At 40.2% G+C, this 13,262-nt stretch overlaps 1 protein-coding gene across 2 annotated transcripts in view; it reads left to right on the top strand.

Annotated features, from left to right (window-relative positions):
* LOC121946885 (plexin-A1-like) overlaps positions 1 to 13,262 on the top strand; it is a 377,140-nt gene that overhangs the window by 110,290 nt on the left and 253,588 nt on the right. For both annotated transcript variants that reach the window (XM_088082491.1, XM_088082493.1), the window contains exon 6: positions 8,230 to 8,412. In XM_088082491.1, the coding sequence (XP_087938617.1) occupies positions 8,230 to 8,412 (183 nt within the window). The remainder of the gene's footprint in view (positions 1 to 8,229; positions 8,413 to 13,262) is intronic.

Raw genomic sequence — 13,262 nt, 5'->3', positions numbered from 1 at the left:
TGTTAAATTCGGCTGAATTAATGCGAAGTGATCCATTGTCCAGCAAAAATAGGAGGCTTGCGTATCTGATCTGCAAACCCCCGGACTGTCGGAGCTGAGATGGAGTTGATCCGCAGCGCAGCGGAGTCAGTGGAAATGAACACATAGACTAGAATGCTGTGATGGGGCGGAGCCAGACCGCACATGGATCTGGTGGAAATTAGGGGTCAACCTGGGTCTGACTCTGCAGCCGGCACTCCCCGTCCCAGACACCCACACCGAATGAATGGGATGACCTGATGTAGTGTAATGATTTTAATTTGAACAGCAGCATGAAAATCAGAGTAAAAAACAGTCAGAACAGGTCCAAAGAAGACCCTGTAGGAAGGTTTGCCCCAGATCTAAAATGCAGTCAATATATGTCTTTATAAATGCCTTATGTTATTAATTGATTATCAAAATGGCTTACTTAATTTGTTTTCTATCAATTTATTGATTTTTACCTGCACCCCACAGTTCACAATCTCAGAATCGCTTAAAAATCATACGTCTCCTGTTATGATACAACTTTTGGTCGGAGATTCAGTGAAAGTAAAAAAAAAAATAGGCGACTATACAGAGAAGTTAGTGGAACTGTACTTTCTTAATGTGTGTGTGTGTCTGTGTGAGACAGGTAGGGGACGTGTGTGCTGTTATTATAGTAACATTGGTAACATGTTCTTCCCAGTGCTTCATCTTCTGAAACCATAGTACAGTCACGGTACTTCTTATGCTTACATGTTTAAGGGACAATTTAAGGAGCTGAATTTAACCTCTCTCAGTCTATAGCGCACGTTCTCCCTCACTGCTTTGAAGCTCATTAGTGGCAACAAGAGCGCTATTGACCCTTAGCCTTCCCCTATGTCTCTCCTCTGTATCTCCCCTCTTTTTCCCCCTTTTTTCTCTCCCCATCTCCCCTTCCTCTCTTCATCTCACTTGCCCCACTCTTTCCCTCATCACCCCATCATCATTCACCCAGCAAGAGTCTGGCAGGGGGTTCATGTGTGTGTGTGTTGCCAGGGGCCAGCGTGCGCCTGTGTACAGCAGAGGTCTTTGGCAAGGACAGCACAGGGGACGCTGTCCTTGTCTAACCCCCTGGAAATAGAACAAAGGTGTGTGTGTGTGTGTGTGTGTGTGTGTGTGTGTGTGTGTGTGTGTGTGTGTGTGTGTGTTTGTGTAATAATGCTATGTACAGTGTCCTGAGTATGAGCTATAGCTTGTAATAATAATAGCGCGGTCAGAGGTCCAGTAGGCCAACAGGGACAAGCGATGCCGAGCTTATAAAGCACTAATAAAAGACTGCTGCAGGTCACCTTATGTTTGGGACACACTAAAGGAATGTTACACAGATTTACACCAAACACCGTAAACCTTCCAGGTGATGATTTAGTTATTGCATTTCAACACGATAAACACAAATATGGAAGACAGAACTGTCCTTCAAGTACAAAATGAATGTACAATTACAATTACAATTTTGATATTTTCTTTATTTTTCTTAAAGGATAAAGTATATTGCTCAAATTAAGGTAATGCTAAAACTTAAATTTGGTATTGCAATAATGGGTGACAGGTGCAGATGTTCCCAGTTGCCTGATCCATCAACTGTGTTAAATTCAGACTAAATCTATGCTCTTATGTGTATTATGCAATTGTTGGTGTTGCTTTTTGTGGTCGGCGTTGGATGGTGGTGGCGTGTTGTTAATTGGGATGAAGAAATAACTCATTTGTAAAGTTTCCTCTCCTGCTCTCCACTCTGCTAGCTGGCCAGGTCAAGGTTTCTAAAAGTAAACATCAGTAAATTTTGAAGAAAAGAAAGAGAAAATGAGCACCAGCTGTAGTCCTGACCACATGGACAAGCAAGACCATCTCTGCATCCGAATCTATTTTGAAGGAACCGTGGCAAGTGTGCAGGAATCCAGCATGGGTTGCAATCCTGATCATGTGGATCCTTCTGCTGAACTAGCAGCTGCCATCCATTCTAAAAGTGTTGGATAATAAACTGGACAACCTCAGTGCCACATCAGTTTCCACTGGTTCACAGGAACCTTAACCATAATATCCTTTGTTTTGCCAAAATTTGTCTAAATCCTGGAATGCTGGACAGTGGTATTCACTCAGATGACTCTTCTGAATGCAGATCTGACAGAGCAGGATGAGTCACATGCTTTACGGTGAGAGGTGCTTTCCTGTTCCTGTGCTGGATCGCTGCTATATGCCTTTCAGAGGCAGCTGCAAGGTGGAGTCAGTGCCCATGTATGTCAGGGGGACCCTGCGGTCATCTTGTTGTGGTCAAGATTTGTTAAAAAAAAGTCCTACACATGCCCCCAGTGATGCAAGAGATGGAGCCAGTCAGGGTCTGAAGCATGTTCCAGGACACCACAGTCGACAGGCAGGTTTCCATTACAGATTTACGCAAAACTATGCCACTTCTTATGTGACTTCTCCTCTCGCGATAACATTACAAGAAGCATGGCGATGGATGTTCAAAACTTTAACAGTTTTTAGTAGTATTTTCATAACTGGCATGTTTCGATTAGGCTTATTTTATATCTCCTGTTTCAGTTTGTGCAATTTGACGGTTAATGGAAACTCACCTAATGTCACAATGAAATCAATGCACCCACTGAGTCTGTGGTTGGTTTAACTTGTCAGACAACAAAAGCAACTCAAACTTCAATCAAATTATTCCACAATAAGAAACCATGGATTACCAGAAGTGTCCAAAACATGTAAGAGAAGGCAAAAAAAGGATTAAATTGCAATGTACAAGTTGAAGTAGTTGATGGATTAGCATTTCACTGAAGTTGTACCTTGTTTGACAAATAAATTATTTAATTGACTAGAACCAAATCTCATGTATACCCAGCATTAGTTTTGAGTAAGTGGAGGTAAAAGTATTATGTTTTGTTTAGAAGTGGTTTGGACTTGTTCTGGGTGTCCTCTTGAGCTCTGATTTGGTCTGCATGTCTAATAATGAGCTTGTTTTGAGATGTGATCTGACACTCCGCAGAGGTCTTAATTGTAACTCTGTTTTTAACATCTAAATATGGCGAGAAATAGTATTTGTTGGACATTTAATGGGCATGACCCTGTTTACACTTGACATTTTAAGTATCCTATCTGCCCAAGATGCTTTTTAAATCCACTTTCATTTACTCTGCCACATGTGGTCATCTCTGACGACCACAAATCTGATTCCACCCATCTGCAGTCCCCGGCATAAGAGTAAACACAGGGTGATCGAATGATGCTAGTCTATTTTTTTAAATTAGGCTCTTTAGTCACTTGTGCATTGGCGTCGGAAAAAGCGTCGGTGTCTCCTCAACAAGTAGAGGAATGATGGAGCAGGCAGACTGTAGGAATTACATGTCTACAAGGCACACAACAGCTAGCAGATGTCAGGTCTGTGTGAGGCCACATTTGTCTGCGGTGAAAACACGTCGACTGAACGCTCCACTGTGCCTCAATCTGAGCTGTTGACTCTATGGTAATGATGCAAGTCAGGCTAAACATAACAAACCATTAGCGTCCTCAGCATGCTGGCAACAGCGCTGCGGAGATGGCGATCTCACTTCTGTGTGTGCAAGCTTGACAGACACTGGGAATGCAGATTAGTTTACAAGTGCGAGGCGTCGGCATAAATAAATCCAGGCTGAATGATGTAATTATGAGCCACTATAATAAACAATTTTGCATTCCGGTCATGTTACTTAAAACTTCTGAGTTGGACACAGAGGATCGCATGGCTGTCTTTTAGGGTGCATGGATTGCAAGTGGATTTTTGAGACAAATATATGCTAAAATGCCATGTAGATCTTACTTATTTTGCCATGTATGTATCCTCAGCTTGATGAAAAGATCTGTGCAACAGCGGTTAGTTATGTAGGATCCTCATCCTGATAACACTCTTTAAGGAAGGATAAAAAGGGAGGAAGGAAAGAAAGATGGTCTGCAGGCATGTAAAAGCAGAAAATAAAAAGAGTGACCCTGGGGGCGGACATGATTTCCCACTGGCCCGTCCCTGTGAACCTTGAAAGAAGAAAAAAGAAAGAGGAGAAATACGTAGAGACAGAGAAGCAAAAAAGAACAGAAAAGAAAAACAGGATTAGCAGGAGGAGAGACTGGGATGGAAGCAAAGAAGATAAAGAAATAGGCAGGAAATGAGGGAAAGAAATGAATGAAGGTCTGGTTCTGCTCTGTCTTTATCAGAGGAAACAAGGGAATCTGCATGGCAGGGACCCAAGACCAGGGTTCATACTCTCACTGAGCCATGGCCATCTCTCCACTTCCTCCTCTCCCCCTCTTGATTTCGACATTTGTATTCCCTCCTCCTCATATCTGTCTCCATCTCTCCTGCATCACTTCACTTGCCTTCCTTTTGTCGACTCACTGTTCTTTTTTCTACCTTTGTCCTCCTTTTTTCCTCGCAAATTACTCCCAAAACAGTTCCAAAATTGAGAACATGTTTATGTAAATCATACAGAAGCTAAAGCGCTGTGTGTATGTGGTGTCTCTCTCCCTTTTTTCACTCACTTTGTGTCTTTGCTGATTGAAGTTAAACTTTGCTGTGTTTATGGCTGGCTGCCCTTGAAAGCAGCAGGGAGACAATGGGTCTCATACAGGAGTGATATATCAACTGATTTCCCCCTTATTTTTGCTCATATCCAAAATTCGCAATTATTTTGCTGTTATTCATAGATTTGTAGTATTCAGCAATGTTGAATGTTATTTTGGCTCTTATGTATAAAAAAAAAAAAAAAGCAAGCCCAATCACCAGAGGAAAATGCTGGCATTTTTATGTTTCTGCAAAATACAGACACTTTATATTTGTACGTTTGATATTGTTCCTTAAAGGGACATAGTATGAGCTAACTTTATACGAAGGGTGAGTAAAGTTGGATGCTGTGACATGTAGTCGAGATGCCAGCCTGCAGGCCTGCAGACTACTTTAATAACTGTTTTTAGGAAATTACTGCCACCAAACACAGGTGTTTTTTAGGCACCTGTTGCTGTTTTTCCACCTGGGATAGTGTCACAAAAAGTGTTATTTATTCATTTATTTACTTTTAACAAGACATCATTGTGTTTCCAGTTGGGATAGTGCCCCCAAAACCAGGCATTTTAAGCTAAAATATGATCTCTGTAACCATAGCCAAGTGGTGTATGGGTTTTAACCTAAACACACATTATTCATAGCATTGCTGAATCGTAAAGAAACAAAGTTTCAGCGTATTCACTACATAACATATATAACATGTCTGTGGTTTAAAGAAACTGTCTACATTTATTCTGGCAATTGGATTGTAGGAGGGTACTCTCACTAAGATAAGAAAAAAACATCTTGTTTTCATCATCCACAAATTGTCCAATGCAAGGAAACATAAAACAAGGTTTTTAATTTAACATAAAAATTATTTAAAAAAAACACTTCAGTATCATTTTTAGAATAGTTTTAGAATAATTAGAATTATTTGATTATTTAACTTTGTGGGCTATAGAAATATTGTTGGTTACCCTTGGATGACTTTTGTGCGTTCAGTTACTCGATGACTTACACACTGCTCTTAGATGCTCTTGCCCTCTGCTGACATGGCATTTACAGTATCACAAGTGTTTTGCCATTTGATTTTTCTGTAACACCAGAACTGACACTCAACAAATTCCCATGTTTACAGTATTTATTTACCAGTAATTTGTTTTCACTCCTGCTGAAGTTATTTTTTACAGCCTTTTTGTGTTTGCTGGCATCTCTCCAACTCTTGAGCATGTGCCAGTACTATTTGAACATAGCAACACCTGCTCTTATACAGCATTGTGCTTAGGGGAGATACCTATGCTCATAACAATTAGCCACTGCCTCCAATATATGATCATGTGGAATTCATCTTTCAGCACGCCTGGGTAAGAGCCGATTTGGGTGGTTAAAGATTGTTTGGTGCATCTTGAGTTGACTTCTCTTATTCTTTTCTGTCAAAAGACAGTTAAGAAAAACAAAATCAGAGAAATTTAGGCGAATTCTACAGCATGAGTCCCAATGAATGCCACAGGATTGTATGCAATTTCTTTTTTAACCTGCGAAACACACACATTCCCTGACAGGTTTGCTGTTTTGGAGGGAAGGGGGTGATTGATTAGTCTCTGTGGAGATGATACGTCTTGTAATGAACAAAGGAGAGCTGGCATGTTAATTTTGTAGTGTGGGACGCTCTAACGTTCTCGTATGTGTGCTTGTGTGTGTGTTCTTTTGAATTTGATTTTTTTTTCTTGTATTTTTTCATTTGTGTCTGTACGTGAGATCTCATAGTAAGGGTGTTTCCGTCCACCCATTTTAATGTACACGTTCAGTTTGCACTCAAAAATAATAGCAAATGAGGCCGGCTGAGGTGGAAAAGTCATTGTATCAGTGAAGAAAAGTGCAATATAAATAGATGTAATGAATAAAACATGTCTTGGGTCAGGCATGTCACTCAAATGTCAACTGAAGAGACTAAAAATAGCTGAAAACATCAGCACAATGAAGAGATTTAAACTGTAATTCATTATTATTGGTTTTAATTATTCTTTGATTCATTTTTGTTTTGACTTTTTTGATGGTTTTAAGTCATGTGTCTTATTAATTCTTGCTTGGTGATCTTAATTATTTAAATTTTATTCCTACTACTTAATGGTCTCAATGGCAATGAATTATTCATAGATCTGTTTTAATTGTGTTTACATATGTGTAATGTTTTATTTTTACACTGTTCACCAAATGTAGCTGCAACTTCTGCGCTAGTTCAAACATCGCGGTATGAAATGAGCCATAAAGTTCAGTTTGCTTGTTTGTAACCTTCCTTGAACACCTGTAAATTTCATGATCATCGTGTTCTATTTAGGAAATGTCTTGAAAAAATAATCAAAAGGTACTGCAGAGGTGAATTCCATGTGTAGGGATTTTCCTTTGTTTTCTATGAGCAAACAAATACAAACACTAAGGAAGTGAAATCAATGTAACCATCTTTATTCAACACTTTCTTTTTTGCACAGGCAATTTAGTGATAACCTCGCAGTGATTTTTTTTTTTTGGACAGTCTTGAAATAAAATCCTAAATCCTCTTTGCAGACAGAGACAAGAAAAGAGTAAAAACGCAAACCCAAGTACTACAAGACTATCGGAAACTGACTTATGTATATGCATGTTTTTTTGTGTGTGTACATTGAGTGTGTGTGTGTGTGTGTGTGTGTGTGTGTGTGTGTGTGTGTGTACAGCTGTTAAATCTCCTTTGAGAGCTGTTTGGACTTGACGTTGTGTATTTCCTTGTGTGCTTCTTGGTATGCGTGTGTAGTGTGCATACGTGTGTGTGAGGTCGCCACAGTAATTTAGATGCAGTCGATTATCTCTGTTACACATGTCCACGTTACACACCTCCTGATGTGAGCACAGCTATCACATGCTTTTAATGACATGCCTATTATACACACAACCACACACACACACACACACACGTTCATAAATCAAGCATGGCATATCAACATATCAGCGTGGCGATGTGCCTCTACGAGACACTTTGATTATGATATGCTAATCTGACCTATAATTTACTTCCTGTCATGTCTCTGTCATCTCCTCCAGTGTCCTGGCCGTGTGCTCTCCCTCCCCTCCGTGTTTATTCCAGCTCCATTTGATTTACTCACCGTATTGGCTTGTCTCTTATTAGAAACTACATTGCCAAAGCTGTATACAAAGAAATCAATGTTTAAAACATTAGCAAGCAACTGTTCATCCATTCAGACCATGCTGAGATGCTTAATTGCTTGGTTTGACATCATGTACTATGAAATAATCAAAGGCTGTAATACAGAGGAAGGCATTAATCACACTAGCTGAAAGTGTACACTGTTTAGATTGTGCTTTTTGACCTTAATGAAAGCAAAATATCTTTGCCTCCTCTTTTCTTCCAGTTTTCAAAAAAGTTAAAGAAACAAAAGGGAGTTGAGGAAAGTTAATTTTTCCAGTGACGCCCATTAATTTCACACCATTTCTCGCTAAATCTGCAGCAGCTTGGCTTCGCTCCAGCACCATAAAACGTCTACTAAGTGCCATGGAGATCGAAAGCCTCCTCCTTCTTTAAGAATTAATGTTAGTTTAACGAGAAAAGGGATTTAAAAAGTGTTAACGCTTGAGTTAATGGCTTTCTCTTTTTCTATCTCCCCTCCGAAAACCCCCAGCCACTGCAGATAGATGATAACTTCTGCGGCCAGGACTTCAACCAGCCTTTAGGGGGCACCACCGCCATTGAAGGCATCCCACTTTACGTGGACAAGGACGATGGCATGACCTCTGTGGCAGCCTACGACTATCGCGGACACACTGTGGCGTTCACCGGCACCCGTAGCGGACGCATGAAGAAGGTAGGCATCCTGGAATATGTGTGATTGTGATTGTGTACTCAGATTGCCCTTTAAAGCAGAAGCAGTATTGCTGTTGTGTTGTAAAAATCGTAAAACTCCTGAAATTTATGACTCAATATTTTAACTGGGAGTTAAGGATTACAAACTCCTCAAACAGGCACAATTTTAAAAAATTAAGTCCCGTTTGGCCAGTATATGACAGTATATGACAGTATATCAAGTGTGAATAAGATATCATAGATAAAGGGACAATTCTGTTTTTCTGACAGTGACAGTGGTGTTATTTCGTTCTGTGTGTTCTGGTTTTTGTCATTAGATGTTTCTTACACTTTGTGAACAATTTCAGAGATAAATTACGGCGATAACTGACATCAAACTAATAAAATGTGACTAAAATGGGGATTCAAATGCTCCTGCCAGAGTACAACAATGTGAACGTACGTGTGTGTGTGTGTGTGTGTGTGTTCCATGCTCAATAGAAAACCATTTTCACTTTGAAGCAATTTTGTGTCATTTCATGATGTATTTTCAACGGTCATTGGTTTTGGCATTGCTGACAAATGGTTTTGTCATCAGAAATATCATTGCAGACACCAGATGTGAATATGAGTGTGTGTGTGTGTACTTGTACAGCTATCTTTGTGACAACCAATCTGCATTTTAGACCTTGAGAGTGAGGACATTTTTTTTTGAGGTGAGGATATTTTGGCTGGTCCTCGGCCTCGGACAGACCTCCAGATGCCTGTTTGAGGGTTCAGACTTGGTTTTACAGTTCAGGTTAGAACTAGATTTAGTTGAGGTTGAGGTCTGGCATTCAAATATGATAGTTAAGCTTAGGGTAAGGGAATGCATTATGTACTTGAATGTCCTCACACGTATAAAAGTAAAGACTTGTGTATGTGCATCTTTCATGGCATTTTATGTGTGTTTGTTTTAAAATTGTTTTTCATTGCTTTTTAAAGACTAGTGCGGTACCTGCTTAATGTCTAAGTAGTCGTATCAGTCGCTTGCTTTCATATAACCTTCACAGTTATAAAGTGGATAACGTGTTTAATAGGTGGTATTTTTCCTGCAGTAAAGTTATAAGTTGTTTTTTTCCCAAGTTAGTTGACTATCGCAAACTAACACAGTTCAAGTTGCAATGGCAGAGTGTTATCACGATTGTTGTATCAGTAGTTGATGAGGTCGGTGTACTATTAAATAGCTGGGTAGGTTAGCAAGAAGGGGTCTGGTATACCGTCCTGTATATTCCAACTTTTTGGCTGATAGGTGGATATACAGAAAACGGCCAGAAAAAGAAGTGGGTATACCCATAGATACCTTGGTTTACCCTTCACTACACCACTGGGTATCATCATTCAACATTAGTAAATCCATCATTCAGCTGCAAAAGTGAACTCAATCAGCAGAGCCCTGAAGTCCCCATAGCTGCACATTAATACTGAACATGGTGCATGTCCAAACCCTACCCAATTTGACACTGCACATCTCTGGATCCCCAGCAATACTCCTCCCAAATGTAAAGCAGATCGAATGAACAATTCTCAACTTATGTGAAGGACGCACATGTAGACAGTGATTCCTTCCTCATAGTAAGATACCAAATAAGACACATTCAAGCAAGTTATTTAGGTAGTGTGTGTTTGTGCGCTGATGTGTAGAGATTGTGCTGTTTGACAAACTGAAGCTGTGTGGGTTTTTATCTTGCTGAGCGTTGTTTGGTGGTCTAGTCACAGCTTTGTCAAGAGCCAGGGAGTGTATCTGAGTGGCTATAAGGTGGGTGAAGATGATTTCTTATGTGTCTCCTGAGGTGAAACAAGTCATGTTTTCTACGTGTGTCTGTTTGTGTGCATGCAAAGGGAACCTCGAAATCCATCCTCAGTCACAGGCAAGCAGTAATTTCAGATCATGTTCACAATACACACACCATGCAGTCCCTTTGTGTGTGTGTGTGTGTATGTGGATGTGGGTTCACAGTATGTGTGTGTACCCATGTTGAGTGGACCGCACAGTGTGTGTGCCAATCAGCTGCTCCTTCATCTGAGATCCGACTGAGCTGCTTCTGTGTTATTTTCTCTTTTTTTTCCCACACTTTTATCCTCAGCAGGACGTCTCTATATGAGTGTGTCCGTGTCACCAATACTCTGGAAACAGAATAAAACAAATCACCTGAGAATAAAAATAATTGCATAAATCCATACATCATACAAAATAAACACCAAAGAAGTCACAGCCATATTTCACTGTCAGCAGCATTTGAATTTGACATTTTAGTGAAACTTTTATGAACAGAAAACTTTCAAGTCAACAGTCATTTTGTAGGTGCTTATTTTTTTTGTTTCAGTCGGTGATGTCTTTGTTTGGAAGTACATCATACTTTCTGTCACATTCTATTAAAGCCAGATGCATTTGAAATATTAAGCTGCTTCAGTTTTTTACATGTTTGACAGTTTAAGCATTAGGCCTGTGTGTTACTGTAGTCTCTGGGATGTCTGTTGCAGTAATGCTGCTGTCAACTGCTTTTATATAGGCGATGATAATGCGCACAACACACACTGGCACACACACACACACACACACACACACACACACACACACATGCCTCCTTACACAGCTTCCTGTCTCTGGTGTTTTGCTAAGTCGACTGAAACCGAGCCCACTAGTCCTTGTGCCTGACCCCTGTTCTGTGTCTGTGCGTGTGTGTGTGTGCAGACGGATGATTTGTGTGGGTTTGTTGAGCGTGTGGGGTCAGCAGATCCTGGATGATATCCCGCTGATCGGAATCCCATTTCCCCTCAGCCGGCATGTCTTCCTGTGCTCGGGGATGGAGGGAGGAAGGTGAATATGGAGGTGGAAGCTGCCAGTGTCCTCACACAGATCAATGCAGATGCAGCAGTAACATGCAGCCATCTGTATGAGCAGGGGGTGTGGTGGCGAGACGGGACGCCAATTACAATAAATCAGCAGTGATTACACATATAGCCAATGTATGAGGCTTTTACATTTGTCGGTGCCCGCTAAGTCTTTCTACTGACTCAGGATGTGATTTGTTTTAGCTTTAAATGAGGTCTTTCCAAGTAAATTGGACAACTGTTAGATGAGTTAGATTCGCACCAAACAGAATTTGGAGGGAGGAAGCACTGGGATTAGGAAGGAGAAGAAGAGAGTGAGGCGGAGGCAGATGGAGAGAGATGGTTACAGGCTGTGCACTTTTATTGCTATTCATTGAGAGTTAAGCTGTGCTCCTTGGCCTAATGAAATGTAATGCTGCAGCGTATTGATGTGTGCACACGCGCACGCTCAGTAGGTTTTCCTACAATGTGACTGTTGCTGAATGTGTGTCTGTCTGCACGGACATGTCTCGGCTGCTAGACTGCCTGTATCGATTGATCTATGAATATATAATCGTTAGTGTAAATCTTAAACCCAGGCAGTCCATTGGATAAGTGATGGTGTCTTTGTCAGTGTGTGTGTGTGAGACAGAAGGCGAGAGCTGTGACGTAAGCCAGGGTAATATCTGTGCTGCTCTTCATCAGCATGACTAATCAGAATGTCCCCACTGACTAAGCACACAGCAAATATGTGTGAAATACCCACCTAACATATCCAATACTGCTGAGTTTGTGTGGCTTTCTTTCTTTACAGGTTCTGACCATTCATGTGTAATTTGCCCTCGTAGACTGCAATTCTGACACTTTATTGGTAAATTCTTCTTACAGTCTTTATTGATGTTACTTGGCACAGTGCAGAACAGCTGATTAAGAACCCATGTTAAAATATAGACTAATTTTGAAATGGTAATCTGAAAATTAGAGATCCCATGCTTTTAATGTAGATTGTACAGCATGCAACTTAGGACACATGTCAGGATGTGGATGCAGGCAAGGTATTCTCATACAACGATTTATATGATATATTTTGAAAAAGCACATACAATTGTTCATGTGATATCAAATGAGCGCCCCTCCCAGTTAGGTTAGGTTTAGGAAAATTGTCATGGCTAGTCACATTTAGGAGAGATAAATTACATAGATAAGTGGGTATACATATGAACAGTACATGAGACCAGCCTGATGTAGGATATGAGTAGAGCTGGAACAATGAATTGATATTAGTTTGATCCATAGAAAATGAATCAGCAAGTATTTTATACTGATAATTGGCTAATTGTTTCAGTTTAGTGTTTGTCAGACAAAACAAGTAAATTGTAGATGCCACCTTGAATAGAGGAAATTGTCACAGGCATTTCATTGATAAAACATCATTAAGGAATGAATCAACAGATTTAATCTGCTATACTCGCAAAAAATAATTAAAAGTTAAGTTAAGTTAAGTTAGTTACAACCCTAAACTTAAGCAAGTATTACAATGCATATACACTGTCCAACACATAGACTACTGTACATGATGAAAACTAGTTTGCAGGATGTGGGATGTGGTAAATTATGTTGCATTCAATGGGACTTGTTTTCAGCATCAGATGTCAGGAACATAGTTTTGTCGGCGGTCTTGTGGTTTATAGAGAGACTATATATTCTATGCTGAACAGCGGTCGCTGGAATAACTTGTGACAGTCATGGGCTAGTGATCATGTATTTAGCATGAAAGGTCTTTCTGGAGCTTGGAAGCAGAAGTGAAGAAGCTCCAGAAAAAAGCCCAATAAGTGGACACTGATTTTTGATTTTATTGAAAATGATTGTCTACTATATAATAAATGTGCTAAGAATAGCCACTGTGAGTTATTAGCCATACCAGAGGCAGCAAAACCCTTGAGCAAAACCTTGTGTGTTGCTTATGGGGTCAATTTGTAAGATAATGTGTTATTTCTTCTCGTACATGATGTTTAGTCT

Source organism: Plectropomus leopardus, chromosome 9 (genome assembly GCF_026936395.1).
Source record: "Plectropomus leopardus strain MGB_pleo_1.0 chromosome 9, ASM2693639v1, whole genome shotgun sequence".
Classification (NCBI taxonomy): domain Eukaryota; kingdom Metazoa; phylum Chordata; class Actinopteri; order Perciformes; family Serranidae; genus Plectropomus; species Plectropomus leopardus.
The sequence above is the reverse complement of the archived record's forward strand: the minus strand, read 5'-3'. Positions and strand labels throughout refer to the sequence as shown.